General features: G+C 43.3%; 1 protein-coding gene across 1 annotated transcript; it reads right to left on the bottom strand.

Moving 5' to 3' along the window:
- Nucleotides 1–1,620: 1,620 nt before the first annotated feature.
- LOC136014380 (gamma-aminobutyric acid receptor subunit rho-2) lies at nt 1,621–24,581 on the bottom strand. Its single transcript, XM_065679142.1, has 9 exons — nt 24,454–24,581; nt 21,180–21,286; nt 14,056–14,123; nt 11,503–11,726; nt 9,172–9,254; nt 7,496–7,636; nt 7,099–7,251; nt 5,584–5,780; nt 1,621–1,949 (listed from the first exon to the last, which is right to left on the bottom strand). The coding sequence occupies exons 1-9, from the start codon at nt 24,564–24,566 to the stop codon at nt 1,641–1,643; spliced, it is 1,395 nt and encodes a 464-aa protein (XP_065535214.1). The 5' UTR covers nt 24,567–24,581; the 3' UTR covers nt 1,621–1,640.

Raw genomic sequence — 24,581 nt, 5'->3', positions numbered from 1 at the left:
TGGTTATTGGTGACAGCCTGGAGTTGACGCACTCTATCGTCTTCTACATCCGTTGAGATACAGGACATAAGAATTACTGCTATGGTAAGCAGAAAATTCCACATGCCAATAGTCACGGGTTTATTAATATTTTCATTTGCTTTTCCTTTATTCATGTGATTTATCTGAATATTCATGGCCCAATCTCAGTGAAATGTACAACTTAATCTTATCATTGAGTCAGCTCCTAATCTCAGTCCTGGGTTTTCAGGATCTGCCCACCCTTCTGAGTTTCAGCTTGATAACTAAATATCTTGGTTAACGTAATCCCTGTCACAGCCAAAATGTCACGGTGTTTTCTAAACACAAGGAGCACACAGACCTGGACATCGTTCTCTTGTTGCTATCACTTTTCTACATTTGGGTTTTGCTGTCAGTGTTGTCAGCAAAGGAAAGGGAGATATGACAGGACGAAAACTGGAACACCAAGCACAGAAGATTATTACAGTGCTCTCCAGCAGCTTCAAAGGACTTACATCCACGTTGGACCTCACAGTATTATTCTTGGCCATTTAATCTCTGACATGCCTGTGTTTCTGAAGAGAGAAGTTCTGGCAGACATCTTTTTCTTGATCCAAAATACCCTAGCAGAAGGACAGTGTGTTGATTGGGAGAGGCATATTGGGATGTACAGTTTCTTTGTGGGCTGCACTTTCCTGACAAGGATGAGGAAAACTCTTGAAAGCCACCAGCGCTGCCCTCAAAACTGTTTTCAGCTACTGAAGAGATAAAATCTTGGTCCCAGAGATACTGCCCATTCACCTTGTGCTGACTGTACATGCTACACACCAGCTTCCTGTATCATTTTAGAGGGCAGATGCTACGTATCACATGCTGTGCTCAAGTTATATAGGGAACACCTGTGTAAACTTCCCTGTTTTCATTACCCATGCACCCTAGGAGCCATCTTCTGTGAGTCTGCAGCCTTCTCTGCTCTGCATCATCATGGCTCCTTACTTCTAATCCAGAAAAAACATGACCACCAACTCAAACATACCACCTGCAGTGTGTAACCAACATGATCCTGGTTAGTACACAGTCTTAATGGTATTGATTGAAACCCTATCTGGAGAAAGCAGAGTCTGGTCCCTGAAAGGAGGTCTTCTTTAAAAAACAATGCCAAAGAAAAATAAAAAAAGCAGAGATTTGAAAAGGAAAGGCCACATTTAGGTTCCTCATAGGAGATGCACTGTCCAGACCTTCCCTTGCAAGTTACATTTGTCTAACCTGTGACAGCCCATGTGAGCACTGTCTCTGGCTGTCCATTGCACAGCAGGCACCACCAGTGTGGCCATCCCCAAAAGAACACAGAGCACCTTTGGGGTGAATGGTGAGCACATATTTTCAAGTATGAGAAATTACACTTGTCATAAAGAGAACAGGAGCTGCGGTGTGGGTTGGAAAGCAACCAGCACAACAGGTTCCTCCATGATGTCTGTGCATGGAGTTGCCTGCTGGAGGATGTGTCCTCCCCTTTGCCCTCCAAAGAAGCAATAGAATAATCAGTTTTCTGGCTTTTCATCCAGATTAGGCTGAAAAAGAACTAACAAAAGAGAGTTCTGTAAATGCCTTCTGCTTCACCCACTGCAGTGCCAGCATGCTTAGCTAAAGACAGACCAATATATCAAATTGAAAAATATATAGGTGCCCGGAAATATTAATCTTGAGTATTTATCAATTGCATGAGTGTTCTGGATGATGCGCAAGCCCACATGGCCCTTCAGGCCTCTCTTCCTTGATGAATTAGATTCATTGCTCATAGTTAAGTGCACAACCATCTTTTCTTGTTTTTCTTCCTCTGGGACCATCTGGTTTCTTGTATATCCTGCCAGGCTGTTGGCATCAGATTCGCTGTAGTTTCCATCCAGCATCATAGTTTTTGCATGAGGTATTCCACACGTACATGGAAACTAGGAACATAAACAAGAAATACAGTTGAACTTTGGAAGAACACTTTAGCAACAGAAATGATGCCTTTTCATTAACAGACAGCTTATAAACAGCTGAGCTTGAAATTTTAGTTGACATAGATACTCTAAGATTCTCTTTAAACATAAAAGTCACTTGGGTTTTTTTGCTTGTGTTCTGAAAGGAAGAGACGTAGCTTAGCTACACTGCTTGGACAAGCAGCTTCACAACACATTAGAAAATGCTTTAGCAGACATAAAAACTAGCCAGTGTTTTAGCTACCTTTCTTCAGCCTTGCTGGCTTGAGATTCCCTATTTTGCAGTCTTTGTGTTTATAAACCTTCAAGGACAAAATGCACATTTATCCATGGAAATGGCTTATCTAGTACATGTAATGGGGGAAAAGGGCCAAGTTCTAGTTGTGCAGATGTGTGTTTTCTTTGTAAGTCTGATTTTAAACCAAGAAAAGGACCAAATTAAAAGCCTAATGTAAAATCCAGGTCCTGTTGAAGCTGATGTCAAAACTTGCACTGACTTCAGCAGCACCAGCGTGCATTCTAGAAATCTAAAACCCCCAGTGAATACAGGTAGAATTTTGAATAGCAGATTTTGTCTTCTACTGATTAAAATCCAGAGGTTTTCCATCCCAGCAATATGGATTATATATTTGTATTAAATGAAAATGGACTCCAAAACCTCCTTCCTGATAGGAGTTTCTGTCTCTAATCCCCCAAAGGCTGCTTTCCGTACCAAAAAATACTTTGCCCCCAATTCTCTTCTCCACCGACTTTGAGGTGTGGGTTTCCCAAGGACTTGTTTTTAAGTTCAGCTAAACTAATTAAATACGTATACACAGAAATGCGTATATCCTGGATATATAGATACAGGTACAAAAAGTATATATGCCTGAATACATAATATTTGGGATAGTACTGCAAAACTCTGCGCTCAAGGTTTTTTCTTCAAATTATTTAACCACCAGATGACATAGTTTACTGAAAACCTGGAAATCAACTTAATAATTGGTTTCTGTGTTCTAGTCATAACAAAATGATATGGTATCAGCAGATTGTGTGCAGAAGAACATGAGGAGTTTGCAGCCCATTTGCTCTACTTGTTAGACCCTCACTCCAGAAATTTCTTGGAGCACTATGTGGGAACAGCTGAACATCCATTGGGTTCCAAGATGTATTTTATAATAAGCAGGTGTACCTCGAATAATACCAAACCGGAACCACAATAACAACACAGGGAAGAATTACACTAGGCTCTTTATCATCAAATGATGACAATGATGACAGGTCCAGGAGATGGTAGGTGAGTGGGTGGAAGGGAAAGGTATTAACAGCAATAAGCTCATTGTTGTAGGACCCAATGGAGAAAGAAATTCTGCAGATTTCCTCTTAACCCTCAGGTCAAATTACTGTTCCTGTGGCTTCATGTACATGTGGTAACAGTCACCCTTACGGACAAGGGAGACTAACATACTGGAAACCCACCTCCACAGAGTCTTAAATCACCCTCATCTTCACAGAGGTGCATGCGTGCAGAAGTATCCTACATAATTTCACCCTGCAGCAATTTTAGTCTATGTCTACACTAACATTATGGATATTAAGCACTGTCAAGGAGCCTCCCTGGGCATGGGAACTCAGCTGACAATCCTATCAGAGTGTCAGAATAGTCCCTGGCCTGAATGCCCAGGAACCAAAAGGTTCCCATGTACAATCTGGAATAAGCACAGACCACAGACTATTTGCCATGGACAATTCACAGCAACCTCTCTGATACTGAGGGAAAGAAGGGTTAGTTTTAGATACTAAGGTTTTAGTTTATATACTCCTTGGTCCAAGGCACATGTAATTTCTTAATGTAGACATACACAGAGCTTTCCTCTGAGCAGCCTAACATAATCATATTAAGATTTTGGGGGTCTTTGATAGGGGAGCAGCATTGCCTGACGAGATCTACATTTACAGTGAGATATGTCTCTTGTTTCTTCAAGAGCACTCACCTACATTTTGCTTCGGTCCTTTCAAATAATGCTGCTTATTATCTCTGTTCCCACTACCATCACTGAGGATTAATATTATCACACGCTGAAGACTGGGTAGAATACTGTACTTGGTGTAGTAAAAAGGCATTTTCTGAATACAGAATTCAGTGCCCAAGACTCCATAAAGGGCAGGTTTGTGATATAAATAACATCACTGGATATGGGAAACGCTCCTGAAAGCTCTGCAGAAGAGTAACACACTCTCTCAGTTCATCCCTCCAATGCAGTTAAAGACAAAGGAGAGGGAGGGTGGCCTATAAAAAAAAATACAGGTTTATTCTAGGCAAGTCAAACTTAAACAGGAAGATTTCTGTTATTTCCTGTGTACTGTCAAAACACCGTCTTCTTTGGACATGGGAAGTCTGGGCAGGGCTGGCTAAAAGGCCAGAGACCACTGCTCATGTGCAGCAAGTAAGACACACTTGGCTCCAACTGCTTGCATAGAGCATTTCCACCTTGTGCTGCAGAGAACTGCTGGGCCCTGGATGAGGACTAGGATGGGGGGAATAGAAAATCAAGCTACCTAGGACCTGTTTAAGTAGCTTTCCAGAATCACAGTTATTGAGAAGGCCTTGGAGAGGCCTTAAATTTATTCCAATCACTTTTTAAAGTGTATCTAACTAAATTTTTGCTGAGATGTCAGCTAGGAATGGTATTGGGCTGATAGGTTGTCTATTTTGTACTCCACCAAAGTCATAGGAAGAAGTGCAAGGGGAAGGCAAAGCCAACAGAGTAGTTCAGAGAGGGAAATGCCAAATCAGATTAAAGGGGATGTGTGCACTGGCATTTATGAAAGGCTGACACCAGGAGTCAAAAGCAGTAGGTGACTAATGTTACCTTTGAACTAATGTGGGGTGTTCCTAATTGGAAGAAAGAAGCTGTAAAACATGGTGATGTTCTGGGTCTGTGGGGACGTACAAAATTTGGTCCCAGGCCATAATGTTAGTGTTCAGAAGGTGATGGTGTTTAATTACAAGGAAGTGGGGCTCACACATCTGTAGGATAATTCAGGCTGGAAAGGACCTCAGATCTCTAGTCCTATCTCCTGCTTACAGCAGAGCCAGGCTGCTCAGGGCTGCTTGTCAGGTCTTGAAAAACTCCAAGAATGCAGGATGAGACCAACCATAGCACATTAAAATGTACCAGCGTAAACTTGGCTGAGTGTTGTTTGTGTTTGGTAGTGGGGAGCAGCTCCACTATTACATCCATTGGATTCAGTTTCCAGACTAGAGCTGAACATAGAGGGAGGAAATTAATCTGCTCTGGATAACACTCTAGCCTAAAAATGCAGGAATTGTGGCAGCTGCAGGGAAGTATCAGATTTGCTGTTTTCCTCGGCTGTCATCCCCACACAGTTCCACATTGCAGTCTTCCCAGTTCAGATCACACTCTTCTGAAGTTTCTATGAAGACCTATGAGACCACCTCCAGTTTTTCTGATGTCAGCAGTTCAGTTTGAGGTGAAGTGGCCTAAGATCCAATTATATACACACTGATGTCAGCGTTTCCCATTTGTAGATACAAATATAAAGACCAGATCAACTGTAAGAAAAAAAAGGTATGAACAAAAACTCTTCTCACCCTCTCCCGCAGTTTCCTCTCCTTCCGCTCCTGCACCGTAGTCAGGTAATTCACAGCCGCGTATTCCAGCACCGAGAGGAAGACAAACACAAAACTGACCCACAGGTAGATGTCCACTGCTTTGATGTAGGAAACACGAGGCATGGAGGCATTCACCCCAGTGATGATCGTGGACATGGTCAGCACAGTGGTTATCCCTGGAAAGAACCAAGAGAAATTAATGTTATGGACTGCTACAGCCCATAAGGCTTTGTCTCAAGAAAAACAGATCCTCTAAGAGATGTTAGATACAAAACAAATTTGTTCTGCCATGCAGAACTGTTTCACTGCTTTCACTTCTGTGTGCAATGATTGGTTTTAGTTTTGAGGAGCAATAGAGCAGCCATAATTTTGCTAGGAACTACATTTAACTCCCTCCCTAACATCTCGGGGTTTAGCACAGTGCTTAGGGTCAGGTCTGCTAAGACCAGTGGTGACAAGGAGTCCTGTTTCCTATCTGTACCAATCTGTGTTACAGGCACTGCTAGAAAGCACCCTAGTATTGTTTTTCGGTCACAGCTAAAGAGGATTTGGTCTAAATCACTGATCTTAAAAGGGCAGTGCAATAATGATACAATATTTTGCATGAAACCATGGAAAAGCAAGGCATTATGTTTTTACCTGTAGGAATATTTGTCTACAGTTCAAGCTGTGGGAATCAAAGTTTTGAACAACTATGGGATTATGTATCTAGATGCATCCATATGCATGTGTTTATAAACATTTATGTGTGTATTTATGCTTATACACAAATATGTGTGTGAAGATGTTATACATACGCATGTGTGTGTGTGTATATATTTAGGCAAATAAAGATAAAAGCCTGCAAAATAGTATATACTTTGGATTGCTATGGAGAGAAAAATATTTACAAGTTCCAAAAGCCACTTACATAGAGAAAACAGAACCAAAAAGCAACCACAGCTACTTCATCCATTTCAGAAGTGAGCACTGTAAACACAGCTACTGTTGTTCCCCTTGCATCAGGATCTAAGTTATTTATTTCTAAGAATATCCACTGAACACATTTCTCCCAGTGGAGCACACTCCCAACAGCCTCTTCTCATGTGTTTGCTGCAGTGTATAGCTCTCTAAGAGAGACAAATCCGTGGGCTGAAATACTGTGTTTGCACTTTGGGTATCGGAAGCCTTACATATTAACATTCAGAGATCTTTCTTATTACATTTTTGCCTTTCTCTAACCTATGCATGCAGTGATAAACAAATCAGCTTTTTCACGCTCAGCTGAAAGAATTTCCTCCACTCCTGATGTAAACAAAGCTTCTCCTGATGGGTTTTAGTTATCAAGATATACCCAGACAGGCAGATTGGTGCTATGTTATATTAACCATCAGATAATACAAACATATGCTTGCCCAACATCTTTAACCATCAAAATGAACAGTTCCCTTTCCTGCCAAACCTGCTACACTCAAAGACTTTCATGCAGTCATGTCTTGTTGCAGTTGTTCTCACCCAAAGAGACTCTGGCAGGAACTGCTCTTCGGTCGATCCAGAAGGACACCCAGGACAACATGACCATGAGGGTGGCAGGGAAGTAGGTTTGGAGCAAGAAGAAGAAGATGTGTCGGCGTAAAGTGAAGTTTATATAGAGGCGATTGTACCACCCTTTGAGACAATAGAAAAGCCAGAATTAGAGAGAACAGCCTGGCTGGCAGGCACATAGAGGAAAGATCTTTCTATTGATCTGCTATTTCTAAAGGGTAGTAAAAAGAGAAATTGATCTTTCAAAACACGTAGTGTACAGACCATGAAGACCACATTTCAGTGACACACAATTCCAAGAGCTCTCTAAGAAGTAGTTAATACAGCATTAGGCTTAGCAATAGCATTAAACAGAAAATGCCTATACCTGTGCTACTGTAGAAAGCCAGTCTTGATGTAGTGTGGAATTTTTGTATCAAAAACTGAGACAAAGAAATCTTTTCATCAGTTTTCAGAGATTCATTCCCATTTTTCCAATACAGCATCAGATCTTCATCAGTGTAAGCATCTTAGGGAAAGAAGAAACATGATGTGATGTAACTTTAGCTTGGGACGGGTAGTTACTAGATTCGATCCAAATTAACAAACACGAACACAGAGAATGGATTCAGAGCAGCCCTGAGGAGAAGGCCTTGGATGTGTTGGTTGACAAAAAGCTCAACATGACCAGCAGTGAGCAGTTGCAGCCTAGAAATCCAAACACATGCTGGGCTGCATTTGATTTACTGAGGTGAGTAACTCCAGAGAAGATGAATGGCAGGGGAGGTCAGAACGAGATGATTTTCAGGTCCTTTCCAACCCTAACTGTTCTATGATTCTACGGAAAGGTGTGTGACCAGCAGGTTAAGAGAGGCAATTCTCCCCCTCTGCTCTGCTCTTGTGCTCAGATCTGGGGCCCTCAGAATAAGAAGGACATGGACCTGTTGGAGTGAGTCCAGAGGGGGGCCATGAAGATGGTCAGAGAGCTGGAGCACCTCTCCTAAGGAGGCAGGCTTGTTCAGCTTGGGGAGGAGCAGGCTCCAGGGAGACCTTAGAGCAGCTTCCAGTACCTAAAGGGACCTACAAGAAAGCTGGAGAGGGACTTTTTACAAGGGCATGTGGGGACAGGACAAGGGGGAATGGCTTTAAACTGACAGAGATCAGGTTTAGATTAGATATTAGGAAGAAATTCTTCCCCGTGAGGGTGCTGAGGCGCTGGCACAGGTTGCCCAGAGACACTGTGGTTGCCCCATCCCTGGCAGTGTTCAAGGCCAGGTTGGATGGGGCTTTGAGCAACTTGGCCTGGTGGAAGGTGTTCCCGCCTATGGCAGGGGGATTGGAACTGGATCATTTTTAAGGTCCCTTCCAACCAAATCCATTCTGTGGTTCTGTGCAGAATGAAAGGGCAAGAGGGCTGTTTGTAGAGGAAAATTTCAGCGAAATGGCTGGGAGGACCTCAAAATAACCTGACGTCGGTCTTGGCACACCCTGGAGAAAGTTTACAGAACAGCCACAAAAATCTCACTGCTTACATCACTTTCTCCACAGAACAATTCCCTGCCAAAGAAGCTGAGCCCAGGTCACAGTGTTTGCAGTATTAGAATTTTACCATACATAAAGCACATTGATGATGAAGTTTAGAGGAAAAGCAATAATCATTACAACCATCTGTGAGATTTATCTCACTTTCAAGTGTCATTGTGTTACTTGAAAACACCACCTTCCCAGCAGAAGCAATGGACAGAGCAAAACTTCTGCCCCAGATTTCTCATCAGGAAGCTGCTGAGAACCAGTATATGTTGAACATTTCTGCTGGGGGGTTTTGAGGTTTTCTTTTAAAAGTGCCACCTACTAAAATGAATGAAGGATGATTTCCTTGCAAATTCACCTGCCTTGCAGCATAAGGGCTAGATATACAGCACAGTAAGTCAATAGGAAGACTGTTAGTAACCCTGAGGAACTATTTTTTCAAGCTCTAAAATAGACTGTATTCTGAAACGTGTCATCTGTGTTTGTGCAGCCACCCATGGAGCACATTTAGCTAGAAACACAGGTAGCACGTACAGCTTTCCAGCTCCAGAGAACACGTCTGAGAGTCCAAGGGGAAGCGGCTGAAGTCCATGTTGCACATTGCTGTCACTGTGATCCTAGAAGTTAAAAATGAGAAGAGTTGGTTTCCATGAGGAGCAAGAAGGGAGAATGTTACCATAAAAAAATATCATTCTGCAGCTTTAAGGCCAGTAATTCTGTATAATGTTAGCATAAAACCCCCAGGAAAACGCCCACCAATTCTCCAAGACCAAGCAAGATGTATTAGACAAAGAAAACTCCAAAGGAAGCTGTAATTTCAATGTCTATCAAGGAACTAAAGCACTATCTTGAATATTAAAGTAATACTAATATCAGTACAGATACTTCCATTGTGGTTTATATCCAGCTATTTCCCTACAAGGCAACAACATAAAATAACATCACCATTTACATTCAAAGGTTCTTTTATGACCCCTTTGATTAAAGTTTCCTGATTTCCCCCATTGCTCAGTTCCCTCCATAGTCACCCCAACAACGATACAAGCCTGAGGAACACGACCATCCTCATTGCAAGCCACAAAATTCCTCCAATATGTGCATTATTAAGGCAAAAGCAGTTTCTTTCAGTCCTTGAGCAAATTCTTCTAATCTGGGGGGGTGTATTCCTGGGGCAAGGGGTTAAAATGGTTGCAGATGCCTTTGAAAAAGGTGAGCTATTTTTTGCCTCTGTTAAAGTCATGTCTTAGCTAGAGAGCTGCGGCATTATTTGCTCCAGTTTGTAAATCAGTGCAGTCGTGCCCAACATTACATAAGTTTTCCAGTGGGTCAGTGAACTTGCTCTTGTGGACAGATTTGCAGTGGAGCTCCTGATTTAGCAGAGGCAAATCAGCTGTGAGTCATCATTTCAGAGCCTGACATATGTTGGCTGTGACCACTTTTTAGATTCACTGCAGACGTTGATAAAGAAGTTTTCTTTTTTGAACCTTTTTCTGTTCCAGGGATTGTGATCCAAACCCTACTCTGACCCTGCGCACTCATCTCCCCCCAAAAGCACACGCTGTTCATATTGACTATAAAACTAGAGCAAAATTTTGCCAGTTGAATCAATCTTAAAGAAGCTTTTTGAGGGTATGCTCCAGAAGGAATTCTGTAGCAAGGACCTCTCCCAGTTGTGTAGCATTTCAGCATCATACAACTCAGCCTCATTACAATGTGCTATTTTCTTTCCTTGGGGTCACCTAAACTGTGGCATAAGCTGTGGACACTAACAATTTGTTAGTCAAGGACAGCACAGAAACTCACCAGCAAGATATTCCTCAATTAAAGTACAGCATTCAGATGGCCTTGAAAGCCCAAGGCACAAATGAGGAATGAAGTGTCCCTCAGCCCAGTGCCATCCCCATGAAGAGATCTGAAGACACCTGAGGGCATTTTCAGAACCACTGAATACCCATGCTTGGTCAGTTGGATCACACTCTGAGTGTCCTAAGCACCACCAGGCCCAAATACCATGCAGATTTCTCACTCTCCTCGGATTATATGTATCAAATGATCCACTTAACTCTTGCACGGTCAGCTGTGGTTAACTTACATCTTTGAAACTGGAAACTGGCCATTTCTGGGGTTATAACGGACACTTTATTAACCACAGGTATATTGGTAGTGGTGTTTTTGTGGTAGTTTACTTGCTAGTGGTGATCTTTGTGGTATTTTTGGTAATCTGTGATAAGGCAGAGAAGTTCAGAGGATTAAGCCTTCATGTCCTTGTGTATTACAGAGTCCTGCAAGCCCACAGTCATGATCTGTATACACCCGCAGGCCAGGTAACCCATCAGGTCATGACAGATGTGCCTCAGGATTCTTCCAGCACACAGATCTGCTAGAAAACGAGGTAGCGTAGGGTGTCTTTAACAGCCATTTCAGTTTCAGTAAATGTAAGCCTTTACATCAACATGCAAACACCAAGAAAAAGAGAAAGAAAAAGGAAAAAAAAAGTGTTTCTAAACAGGAAGCAAAATAGGATAATTATAGAGGTCACCATCTGGTATATCATCAGCTTCCAGTTTAATCACACACTGACCTCAGGACAAACATTCCTGCTCGACTAAGCTCTCCTCTGACTGCAAACAGCTGGGAGGAATGCTTTCCCTGGGAGGAGATTATCCTGTAACTGCCCACAGCATGGTTTCTCGCAGCTTCCCATGGAGCATTTTGCACGGGACATGCTGGAAACAGGGCTCTGCATCAGCAGTGGGAGGAGCAGGGCTGGCAGTAGCAGTCCTGGTGACCACCAAAGCCATGCTGGAGCAGAACTGACAATGAAGCCCCAGGGGATGCTCCGGAGCAGCAGGGCTGCACCATTACCTCATGCTGTAGAGAACATGACCATCAGGGAACACACGCAGCATGATGTTGTCTGTGGTGGTGTCATGAATGAAGGACCTTTTGGAATGCACAAAGAAGACATCAGGGACCCAGATCTTCTTCACCAGCCTGCCGTCGAAGGTCATGCTCTTGTTGGTGGTGCTGGGAAATGAGAGACGCTCATCCTTCCAGTAGTGCCTTAAGTACAGGGTCATAGTGAAATCCTTCACAAGAAAGGAAGAGAACCAAAGGGAGGTTTGTCAGTGTTGCTCTTTCCATCTAGGAAACACCAGAAAGCAAACCCACTCCTACCAGGTAGATTAAATCCCTCCCCTCTAAGCTTCTGTTTATTTCCTGGGCTTTGTGGATAGATTTTCCTGACAAAATAATTTCAGCTCAAAGAGAACATAAACAACCAATCAAGGTATTGCAGTGCCCAGCAATGTTCAGTCCCAAAAGGAACATAAATAAGCCCCAAGAGAAGCAGTCCCCCCAAGGAAACAATTCTTCAGTCCTGGCAAAATTATCTTGAAAGACTATGATATCAATAGCATGTTCAAAATTAGCTTAATGGTCAGGCTAAACACTATGCAATTTACCCCCAAAGGAACTAAATTGTTGCAAAGAGCAACTAAATGAGGGAACTGTTTTTCCTATGATACAAGGGTATAAATAAATCTCCTTTTTAAGCTCATTGAGGGGGCAGGAGCTCCAGTCACACAAAGGAAAACATCTGTTAGTTGATCCCAACCTGGCAGCTGCTTGCTTTCAGAGCTGAATCTACTCCCTCATGCTGAGAGGTCAAATACACTCGTTTTCTTTATAGTCCCAATTAAGCGAGTGGTTATGGGAGCCACAGCTGCCAAGTCCAGGCAGGCAGCAATCCCACAGGCTGGGATCTCTTCCTAAACACACAACAACTGCTTTCTGAAACCACCACCTGATTGTGTTTCGTCAGTAACAAACCTTCGGTTAAGCTGATTCTCCATTTCAAAGGGCTGCCTGGCAACAGCCTGGTGTTGCCAATAGGTTTTCATGGATTTGTTAAAGAAGTTTATTGTCAGCCCTCAGCTTGCCGCCCTGCAAGGGGCAGAGCAGGCCAGACACCTCCCCCTCTGACCATGGCAGAAGTAAAGTAAAATATAATCCTAATAATAAAAGGAAAAAAAAGAGAGAGGGGAATAAAACCCCAGAAAGATGAATGATGCACAACACAATTGCTCACCATCCACTGACAGGTACCCAGTACCCAGCCTGACTCAAGCAATGATCAGCCCCTTTTGGGTAACTCCCTTCAGTTTATATAGTGGCCATGACGTGCTGTGGTATGGAATACCCCTTTGGTTAGTTTGGGCCAGGTGTCCTGTCTCTGCTTCCTCCCAGTTTCCTGTGCCCCTTCTCACTGGCAGAGCATGAGACTGAGAAGTCCTTGATCAGGGTAAGCATTACTGAGCAACAGCTAAAACATGGGTGTACTACCAGCGTTGTTCTCAGACTGAAGCCAAAACACAGCACTGCACCAGCTACTAGGAAGAAAATTAACTCTATCCCAGCCAAAACCAGGCCAGCCAGGCAGCTGAAATGCCTCTGGGCAGCTCCACCATAAGAGCACAGTGGGACAGGAACTGATGTGGCATCAGTCAGACATCCGTTAGGAAGCAAGCTTTATAACAAACGGAGAGAACGGCAGCACCTGCTGAAGGCACAGCAAATGAGCATACACAGGTGCCCAGGCACTACTTTGCATGCATCCCCCCACATCCTCTCTTTCAATACCCAGGCAGGCAAGCTTCCTTGTTTTAATCAAGATGTTCACCACAGTAAAAACTATCATATAAAGCTGTTCCTTTAGGTCTTCATGTTTCGCGTAGACTAGTCCCTCCCGTTGCTGAGAACACCTTGAAACCTGTTGAGAGTTAACAACTTCATATATTTCTTCCTCCTTTTTATTTAGTAAAGAAACTAAGATATTAAATCTCAGTTGAACTCGGTGCAAACTCCCTGAACAGCATCGTCGGTGACTGAAAGACTGCTCCCACACACCAAATTCCACTGTGGCAGAGGCAGTTCAGGCACTCACACCCTGGTGAGGTTACTCCCAGTGATGCAGAAGGAGCAGCTCCTCCTCATTTATGTTGCCAACTTAATTTTCTAGTGTGCCCCCCAGAACTCTGCATTTTAAACAAATGGACTCAACGGTTCCCTAAGGAAGAAAACTCTTGCAGTAAGCATGGCTTGTGTGAACTTCACCATGTACCTTCAAACCTTCTGAGGCAGCTGCTTATGTTTTTGGTTGTGGTAGATCCTTCATAGCACTGATTATTCTCCCAGTTAAGGTCCCTTTTTCTATCGTACTTTTGATCCTTACCTGAAGATACAGAGGTAAGCCTTTGATCATCTGGTGTTATCGAGTATTTGGTTCTATCACCCTCTCTGAATTTGCCAAATGCTGCCATTACTTTCACCCAGCCAATAGTCTGACACCCACAGATTTCAAGCGGGAGGGACTTTTCAGGACTAGAAATAACTGAGACTTGAAAGAGGATTACGCACCATGTCAACCTCAGAGATACTGTCCAAGCTTTCAACTTGCACATCCACCCCAACAGGAATTGCGGGGCCTGTAGAAGAATGAGATTTAGGTATGTAAATAACTGCTCTTTTATGTAATCTGTATTTAATTAGCACTGTGAGGTGGCATGGCAAACATTTCCGAACTTACATTATTCATTTCTGTCCATGATTCTTCATGTGGGGGCCGGAGGAAGAGTCAGTAAATAAACATGTAAGGCCCCTTTGAAACACTGCATTATCTTCCGTTGGCATTTGCTGCAACACTGACACTCTGCCCAGCTAATCTAGGGCTTGGATGAAATGTCTGCATATGTTTGTACAAACTGAGCCATCCCACCATAAACCTTAGGCCTTTATGGACAAATTCAACCCAAGAACAGGGGACTGAGAAGAATAAATTGCAAGCAGTGAGCTCTTCCTTGGGGGTTTCTCATTTCCTATCGACAAGGCAAGTTACATTAGTTTCTGAAGACCCCACCACCATTTTGATTCATATGCCTCACTGATGTTATTACTTTAACATAGCTTTAAAATTAGCAACTAGAGAATTCACAAAGATTAAATAAGCATAAAATAACATAATAAATACCCACTTCTTTATTACTAGAAACCCGGTATCAAAATTTCACTGTAGTCTGCTGCTCAGCACCGCCAGTTTCAATTTAAATGAGTGTTGCCCCTAGCAATGAAACTGAAACATGGCTAACCCAACACTTTTAGATGGCTTTCGGAGACGATACAGCAGCCCACAAGTACATGAAGGCGTCTACAGGAAAGCTGGAGAGGAACTTTTTACAAAAGCAGGTGGTGACAGGACAAGGGGGAATGGCTTTAAACTGACAGAGGGTGGACTTAGATTAGATATTAGGAAGAAATTCTTCCCTGTGAGGGTGCTGAGGCCCTGGCACAGGTTGCCCAGAGAAGCTGTGGCTGCCCCATCCCTGGCAGTGTTCAAGGCCAGGTTGGACGGAGCTTGGCTTTGGGCAACCTGGTCTAGTGGAAGGTGTCCCTGCCCATGGCAGGGGGTTGGATCTTTAAGGGCCCTTCCAACCAAAACCATTCTGTGATTCTGTGATCCTACGGCTTCTAGATGCTCACAAACACCTATGTATCACATTCAGACACACAGTTCTGCACTTCATGCTTGAAAAAATGCCAGCAAATATTTGCTCACTCCTATTGGTGTCTTGGTGGTGTCTGTCCAAGGTGCAGGGTGTTTGCAGGAAGGTTTACTTGGGGAGAAATTCCAATCAACCAGCACCCAGGTGTTTCTCAAGAGCCCAGAGACTTTGGTAAGGTTTTTCACTCCCATGACATGAGCCTATCTTGCTTTCTTTCAGTGGCTGATTTATTACAAGGACTCACTGGAGGCCAAGGAAATTCTCACCCTGGTAGTGTTCAGTTTCCCTTCCTCCAAGTATTCCCCGAAACTCCCAAAGCCCCAGTCTGCACCCACCGACGAAATGCAAGACAGGTTGTTACAACCAGCAAGGTTGAGAAGTGCTGAAGATTGCTTCCTTCTTACACACAGGGTTTCACAACCCAGGTGTGCTCGTTCAGCAGGTGAGAAGAGTCTTCAGACCCCTTCCCCCAAAATACACAGGAAATGACTCTGAGCACAGGGTGAAGCTGCATAGAGGAGCAGACTGAGGGTGCTGTGGGACCTGCTGTAAGACTGTTCAGCTCACTGACCCACCGAATATCGACCCAGCCACAACAAGCAGCAGCAAATGGGCTGTTTGCTTTCAAGACAGTGACTTGAATCAGCCCAGGGAAAGACCTGTCAGGTGGCCAAGTATGTCACCAGAGCCAGAGGAGACAGGCAGGGACGGGGGTGGCTGGTCAGAGAGCCCGCTGCCTTTGGTGGCACCAGCTCAGCCCCTGGGACCGTAACTGCCTGGGGCTCCAGGTGCTTTGCCAAATTCCCCATCAAATTCCACTAGGGACAAGCAAACAAAAACTCTTTATTGACAGGGAGCAGAGGATGAGGAAGGTTCAAATGGGACAGGAAATGAACAGCTGAGACGGTATCTGACACATTAATAGGTAGCCTTGATTATATCATTAAATGTAAAAAAGCCCTAATCAGCTACCTTTTCCTTATCATAAACAATATTTTCTCAATATTAATTCTTTCTTCAGAGAGAGGAAATAGAGAAGGATCAGCTTGAAGAATGACAAGCAGCAGAAGACCTGAATACTGCAACCGTGGAGAACTTTCAAAGCTCAGTCTCCTCTCTAGGATGTTCACTGCTGGGTGGGAAGGTAAATGGATCCACGTGAAAGCTGTGGAGAAGAGGAAGCAATGCTGCTTTGCTCAAAGACTGGAGCCCAGCAGAGCTTTTCAGCTCATACTTCAAGGCCTCTGAAAAGTGTCAGGCAAATTCATGCCATTATTCAAATTAAACTTGAGCTCAAGTATTTATAGATCAAGGTCTGGAAAACAAACTGTATAACCTTCAAAAGACGCATTTCTTCCAGAAACAGAAGACACGTCAACAGCCATTATCTCCATCACTGTCACAGCAATATCTTGCAGAACACACATCCTAATTCAGCAGGACTGATACAACAAGAAAGCAAACCCCGCACTCCTACGGAACTTCACAGAAATCACAGAATTCCACTTGCAGCATGGAAAAGTAGCCACCAATAAACTATTTCCCTTGCATCTCAGCACAGTGGCAGCTTCTAAGCAAGCTCAAGACACTTGCACAGTTGTTGATAAATTTGATGATACAGAAGCTGGAAATAGAAAACAGGAGATCTTCCTTCCGAAGGAGATACTTACATTTGCATGTTGAGAGAGGATTTAAGTGACCTGAAGCACAGTGTGGGGCTGACGGGAGTGCTTGTGCTTTCTGTTTTGTTGGGCAGTATGCACTAGCCCCACAATTTCTGCATAAGGTTTACCTGTGACATGATGCACCACCCTTGCATCTCCTTGCTGTAAAGGTAGCGCCTGCCAAAACTGGATCAGTGAATTCCTGCATATCAGTGTCCTTGCCTCGATATTTTGAGGCAAGCACAATAAGGCAGAGCCTTATTGCCCCGAGGAAAGGCAATAGTTTGATTTGAAATAGTTTGAATAAGTTTGAATGGTTTGATTTGAAAACGGGTATTAAAAACATACTCAGGAGCCAGCCTGTCAAAGTGTTTGTGGCTTTGTATGTCTTTATTTCTTTGCCAAGTTCACAACTGGTTGTCCTGAGGCTCAGCAGCAAGAATATTCCCTCATTTCTCTTTCCCCTGCAGTAAGCTGCTCTGCTTTGTGACAAACTTTTCAGTGAAAGCCATTACTCATTCAGCTTAGGTGTTGAATGTACAGAATGTGATGTTCAGAATACTTTCGGAGAAGACCCACTTTGCATCTGCATTCAGTGGCTGTATAAGGAGAATAGACAGTCCCAGCATCTCTCCATTTTGCGTGGGTTCTGGCACTGACAAGCCTTTGTGGCTTGTGGCTTGTTTCTCCTTATAAAAACTCCAGTTTGAATGCCAAACTCTGCTCCAGGCTAAATGGGACATCTGGTCTGGGGCTACCCCCTCCAGGGAACACAGGAGGTTTCCACAAGTCCTGCTCAGGTACGACTGGAGAAGGTGCCCAACGTCAAAGCCTGTCACATCCCAGTGTGTCTCGGCATCTGCACCCACCCACTGAGGAGCAGCATGAAAGCTGCAAAGAGTGAATCAGTTCCGAGACAGAGACAGGTACTGGACACAAGCATGGGTTTTATTTTTAACAGGCTTTGGAAGATAGGGAAGAGCATGTACCATGGAAATGCCTGGAGTCAGTTTCCCACTCCAGCTCTGAGACTAAACCTTTGTGACATCTCTATTTTTTCTCTTTGGCAGTGATTTCAAAGGCTCATTGTTTCCTCTGAGACAGCCTCTCTGTCCCCTCATCTGTCTTTGAAGGAGTGAGGCAGATGTAGGCCCCAAGATAAAAATATCTACGTGGGAAACAAGCAGGTTTTGAGACTTCTTTGCTGCCAGATATTTTGTGTGCACCCAGAGAGGCTTGTAAACGTCCATGAGAGATGCCATGTCTGCAAGCTGCGAAAGTCTTCAGTGTTTCTGCACGTATGTGTGTGTTTGTGTATATCTTTCTTTTTTAAATGTATACCTATACATATGCATATATATGTTTAGGACCTCTAAGGTGTGGGTGGCTTCAAGGCAGCCACCACTGAGGTGTGCTCATTAGCTGAAGAGAACTGCTTTCCTCTGCATCTCTCTGAGGGCTGGTCATCCAGAGAGAAGCAAGCTTTACACCAGCCCTTCACATGAACACCAAGTGAACTACATATGCTCTGTTCACCCCACTATTCATCCATCCTGACAAAAACGCTGCCCAGAAAGGGCAGCAAGGACCAGCTGACGTTAGGCTATGAAGAAATATAATAAAAGGGCAGCATTAGGCTGCTCCTCAACAAAGAAGATACAGCTATTTTAAGTATCAACTAAAGCTGCTTATTCACAGGCTCCCTGTAAAATACGAGATGTCATAGATGAAATGCTTAAAATGGATGTTTAAGGAAGACAGCAAAACAAACATTTACATAATCTTTAAATATTAATATTTGTAAATAATACCTGAACATCTGCTAGCTAGAACAAGGTCACTGACATGGAGATAACTCCGTAAGGGTCAAAACAACTGCTGTCTATTCTAGCATATGGAGGCTACTTTGAACGTCAGCATAGCAAAAAACTTTGTCATTCCCACTGTACCCAATAGCTGGCTCTAATGGGCTGAAAGCAGGCAAGGCAGCCATGCTTACTGGGTTGTTAATAACACAACTTACACAACATTTGCTTGCTCACTTGCAAATATACTTATTCTTGAAAACCCCTTCACCTTTCTCTAATGTTTTTCCTCTGTTTCAGCTTGCATAACCCCAGCCTGCTCTGTCCAGTGCTCAAAGCTGTGCCGGGCTGGCAGCTTGCTGACTGTCCTCTGCACACCAGGAAGAGTCACTGCGGCCACCATAAAGCAGCCACATCCCCTTTTTAGCTTAAAGCTCAGCGGTGAAGTTGTGGGCCGATCCACCAGAAACGCTGAAGGTTAAGAGCTGCCCACTATTCTATTAGGCTTGGGAATCATCATATTTAGAGTACTGGGTTTCTTTGTAACCTAAAGTCACTCACAACTTCCTTACGATATAATTTACGTTTTCCAGAGCTGAGTTGCCTTTCCCAACTACACCACAACATCACCAGCCCAGTGCAACCGCATGGGGCTGGGCTCTCCATTAGTGTTCCTCAAGCTGCTCTCACAAGGCAGCAACCAGTTAGTCACACACATCCCACAGGCTCCTCTACTCTGCTTTTGCAGTACAAAAGCCTTTTCATCCTATGCAGGTCAGAGCACATCAGTTTGACTGGCACTGCTGCAGCTACCAACTGGAAAGGCTCACAGTGCATAACAAATCACTGTGACTGCCTGACGAATAACATTACAGAAGAGGATCGCCTCCTACCAGACTTTTGTTTTCTTTCCTTTATATATTTTTCCATCTGGCTTATATCTGTCACTAAAAATACACTGCACAGTTCTGAAGCTGTGCAAGACCTGTGGCACCCGAGCTATTGCTGTGACTGTAACTCACGCTTTCCAAGGCTGGAGCCTCAACAAAGCCATAGTGCTCCTTATCACATTCAGCTCCTGCACAGCTTTAGTCATACCCCAACTTTGTCTCCTGTAGCTCTGGAGATAAAGAGGTTTTGATCAAAAATTAAAGAAACACCATGTTTTTCCTTTATAAAGAAGGCTGTTGGGATTTTCCTCAATAGTTTTTTGGTCAGAGTGGTAACAGCTTCACCGAGAAGGGATCAGCACTTCCAGTCTGTCCACGCTGGGCATTCAGAAGCCACCAACCAAGCTCCAAAAGATGAAGTTGGCTTTAAAAAAAGATTAAATCTGAAAGCCTAACTCAGCACCCTCAACTTTGACAACCTGGGTTTCTCAGGGTTTTGAGCCATTTGCTTTGAAGCTTTCCTCTGCTACCTAGAACACGAGCAAAGCTCCCTCTCTGACGCCAGCACTGATTTTTGCCTGCTGAAGGGAAAGCCTGATCCTTTCCCTTTGGGACAAGCAGAGTTTGTCACTGACTTCACTGGCTGGGAAAACCATTTACAGTTAAAACCAACTCTGTTCAACCGAAAGTCACCAAGACAAATAAGGATCCCATAGCGGTGCTCTCTCTTTGAGCTACTTTTCTCTGCTTGCTCTACTCCCTTGCATTTTAGTATGACAAAACATGGTGTGGATGGACACCCTCAGTGAGTCGTTCAGTAGTGACTGCCGTCTCATGCGCTGGCAAGAGGCAAGTATTTGGGATTCTCCTCCTTCCCGCTGCCGTAATTTACAAGCTGTGCGCGGCCCTGTCCATTCAGTGCCTGCAGCTACATACAGTGCATGCCGCATCTGTCCTTGAGGCTAGCCAGTATGCTCTTCAGCACCAGAAACACCATTTCTCAGAAACACCAGCACCAGCCTTGTAGCAAGTAATGAAAATGGTCAGACGACAATGTATTTGCAGCAAGATTATTATACGATAGTGGCTCCTATCTGAGCACAGAAGAATGAAGCCAAGAAAAGTTACTGCTTCAAAAGCAGCCACAGGAGCTTCCCAGACTGCTCTCTTTAAAGGCCGTAGGGAGAGAAGAGGAGGACAGAGAATCTACAGGATTGCAAGTCGTTCTTTACTTTGCAGTTTGATCGCATCAGCTGAAAAGCTCATTGCAACATCCCAACTACAACATTAAAACCCACAGCCTCTTCATCTTCTCAACAGACTGAAGCACGGACTGGCACGTCCTGAGCTCTGGGGAACACTAGCCAAAAGAAGAGCCAACTTAGCAACAGGAAGGGTTGCAGGAGCTGTACAGAGCATGGAGGGCTGTGGGCTGTGAGGCTGTGAGGATGAAGCCTTTCTGAACTGCCTTGAACACCTCCTAAAACCACCCAAGTCCTTTCTCTTCCCACTGGCCAGAGGTTCGGGGTTGGTTTTTTTAATGAATTAGATTACTTTTATTTAGCTAATTAGGTTGTATTTAATTAGATGTGCATGAAATCATTACAACTGCTTTATTCTCACCTCCAAAAGCTGGCCGCATGGTGAAGTCGTGGTCATCGACTCTGAGAAGCTGCTCTGTCTTTCCTTTCCAGGTTTTGGTCATGTCACGGTTCCTTTTATAGATGTGACTGCAAAAGACAGCAATCGTGTTGGTCTGACACCCCTGTGCCCGAGCAGCACTCTGCGGCCTACCTCTGCCAGCCCAATTCCAGAACCACAGGAGCAGCCGCTTTGTGCAGCAGCCCCAAGGAGGAAGAGGGGTTGCTTCGGTACAGGTAGTTTCTGTGCTTTGTCTTTTGACTTTAAACAATGACAAACCCACCCATGTCCCTCCACAGCAGCAGGCAAAGAGGGGTTTTACCTAAGGAAGGCAGCAAGAGCTGCAACCCTGCACTTTTCTGAATACTAAGGGCGGAAAAACTCTTAACTTTTTATTTGAGAGGTTCAACGGTAACAGTACAACAGGGATGACAACAAGTTTAACCAACCATTCTGTCAGTTGTGAGTCCTGGATTTTGTGTACCACTTGGCGGCCTGTACATCAGCACGAATGCCCTCAACTTCATACAAATAGGTGCCACCAATATCCTTCACCCACTTTTGCAATACAAGTGACAGAGAATGACAGATCCCTGGAAAATGTGAAAAAACTACTACCAAAGTACAAAGCCAGGAGCTGTTACCCCATGAGCACACTCCGATTTCCTATGCAAAGCCTGGGATCTCCAGAGCATAGTGTGAAGCTGCATCAGGCAGTGACCACAGCAACGATGCACAGGGCAGATGTTTCTTTAAGTCATACTTCAGTTTGTAGAGGAGTTGTTATCAGCGAGGTGGGGGATGCAGGAGTAATGGGAAATTAAACATGACAGTTTCTAACTAAGCAAACATCGTCCATTCAGCATGCAGACTGAATACCACTTGTAGGGAAAATAACGTTGCAGCTCAGTATTAACGTAGAACAAAGGGAGGAGTTAAGGATGCACAGACAGCACTTAACCTGGCACTTCTTAACTTGGGTTCCTACCTCCACAGCCCTAGCCTGCCTTTTGCCATACTCCTTTCCCATGCAGGCACAGGCTCAACAGTGCAATTCTGTGTACACTTAGCAGCTTACTGTCGCGTTGCCTGCAGGACCAGGTCCCCAGGCCCTCAAAGCTCCATGGTAAAGCACCTCTGTGCAGCATTCAAGCAACGAACTGCAGAACTGAAGATGTTCTGCACTTGCACAACCCAAGCTAGCTTCTTGAAATCAATATAAATATCACCAGATCAGGCTGCTGTATCACCTTAAAGGACACAAAATGTCAAACTTATTACATGTAGATTCCTAAACATCGGAATGCATTTTCTTGGCTAATATGCTTACTATAAAATTTACTGTATTTCTTGTGGTAAGGCAGCAAGAGAAATACTAAATAGAAAACGTGATGAAATTATTAAAAAGGACACTCTTTTCATTTCTTCTACATGATTACAAAAACAGCACAGGAACTGGTTTTGATTTAGTTTTATCGAAGAGTCCACTATTCACTGCTGGTTCAGACACAACTACATTCTTCTTATACGTAACTGGGTATTTGAAATATCAATGTCACTACTCCATACAGTTTTTAATATCGCAGAATTTTCTGTATTTAAAAAGTCATTCACATTTCACAAAATCATAAAACTGTGTCGGAAAGGACCTTAAGATCATCTAGTTCCAACTCCCCTGACATGGGCAGAGATGCGCTAAAACTTGATTTCATATACTTTCAAAGTATATTGCATAGGAAATGTGTATATATACATATAAATAACGTGTGTCTATATATAAGGTACATAGTCGCTCAGATTCTATCTAGCTGTTCATTAAAGCCATTATTCCACAGGAAACCAAATAATACCTGTTATTCTTTACAGTAATTTAATGTATAGAAATTATTTCAGCAGTGCTTTGACTTCCACTCTATCACAGCCTCATAAAAATAACAGCACCATAGAGATTGTGTATTATTTTCACAGTATTTAAATGACATATAAAAGATTCAAGCAATTGTAACCCAGAGAATGGCATCAGTCTGGGGCAAAGTCATGTTTAAAAGAATGATTTATACTATTTTGTTCCTTCAAAGGAGACGATCTCTACTACACGTGAATGGTTTGCAAGGAAATGCTACTGTTGAATCCCCTGCATTCTCCAGAACAGAGACTTGGAAAAAACTTCGGAGTTAAATGAAAGATCTCATTCCGTAACGGCGATCCTGTGGAAATCAGTGGTAAAATTTCAGTTGGCTTTAGGATTTCAGGATCAGGTCGTAGCCGTTTCAGCTTTATAACATTTACGTCACTATCAGCATATGCTACTGTAGATTCTCAATAAGTAGTATAAACCAGAGCATATTAGGTATTCTTTGCTTTCAACTGTATCACAACGTTTCATCGCAAGATGTTCAAGTAACAACACTCCCTATAATAATTGAGCGTTAAAAAAATAAAAGAATGAAAATAAAGGAAAAGATGGGGGTTTACAGCCTTAGTGAAGCCATTTAATAAGGTGGATTAACCCAATTTTATTTTTGAGCCCTTCAAACAATGAGCAGTCTTGTAAGATACAACAGCCACTGGATGACATAACTACAAAAAAGGATAACATACTTTGGACTGTCTGACAGGTTTGGAAGATTATCTTTTCTAATGTAAACCACTGGTCAAATCTCAGCAATAGTAAATCTAATAAACTTTACTAAGACCTTTAACTCTTTCCTGTGCCTTTGTTGGACTTTAAAATGTAGTTCTTCAAAATGTGCTTTCTGACTTTATGATCCCAGGGTAACCTCCAAGGATTTATTTCTTATTAATCAGTATCATGCATGCTAACCATCATTCCCACTTCAGATTGTTAGAAAATAACAGGCAATTTCAAGTGAAATAAGTAGCATGGATATTCCAGTAAATAACGTGCTCCTGAAACAGTGCTGAAACAATATGTAGATTTGAACATCTCTATTAACTGCAGCTTCTCTAAATTCTCTCCGTAATTCACATATAGGACTAAGAATATATTGACCACAGTCCATGCTGAAGCGGTCAGCTTCTCTGCAAAAATCTGCCTCATTAAGAGTTAACTAACATCAGCATTAAATGCATCCATTTACAGTTAAAACTGGTTATTCTACCTGAGACTATTATAAACAATATGAAGTTGCTTCCACATACAGTGCACACAAAAAGACACAGGGCAGATCTTAAGGTCTGTGTAGTATTTGTAACACTGCAGGAAAAGAAACACAGGTGGTTTAATAACCCTTACCTTGCCCTCTGCACATCCAGCTGGCTTGTCCACCTCCTCCTCCTGTGCTTTCTGCTTTCCACAAGAAGAACTAAGCAGAAGATTAATAAGAGCAGTTTTGGAAAATAAGGCATCCTGCTGGTAACAGG

This window comes from Lathamus discolor, chromosome 5 (assembly GCF_037157495.1).
Source record: "Lathamus discolor isolate bLatDis1 chromosome 5, bLatDis1.hap1, whole genome shotgun sequence".
Classification (NCBI taxonomy): Eukaryota; Metazoa; Chordata; class Aves; order Psittaciformes; family Psittacidae; genus Lathamus; species Lathamus discolor.
The sequence above is the reverse complement of the archived record's forward strand: the minus strand, read 5'-3'. Positions and strand labels throughout refer to the sequence as shown.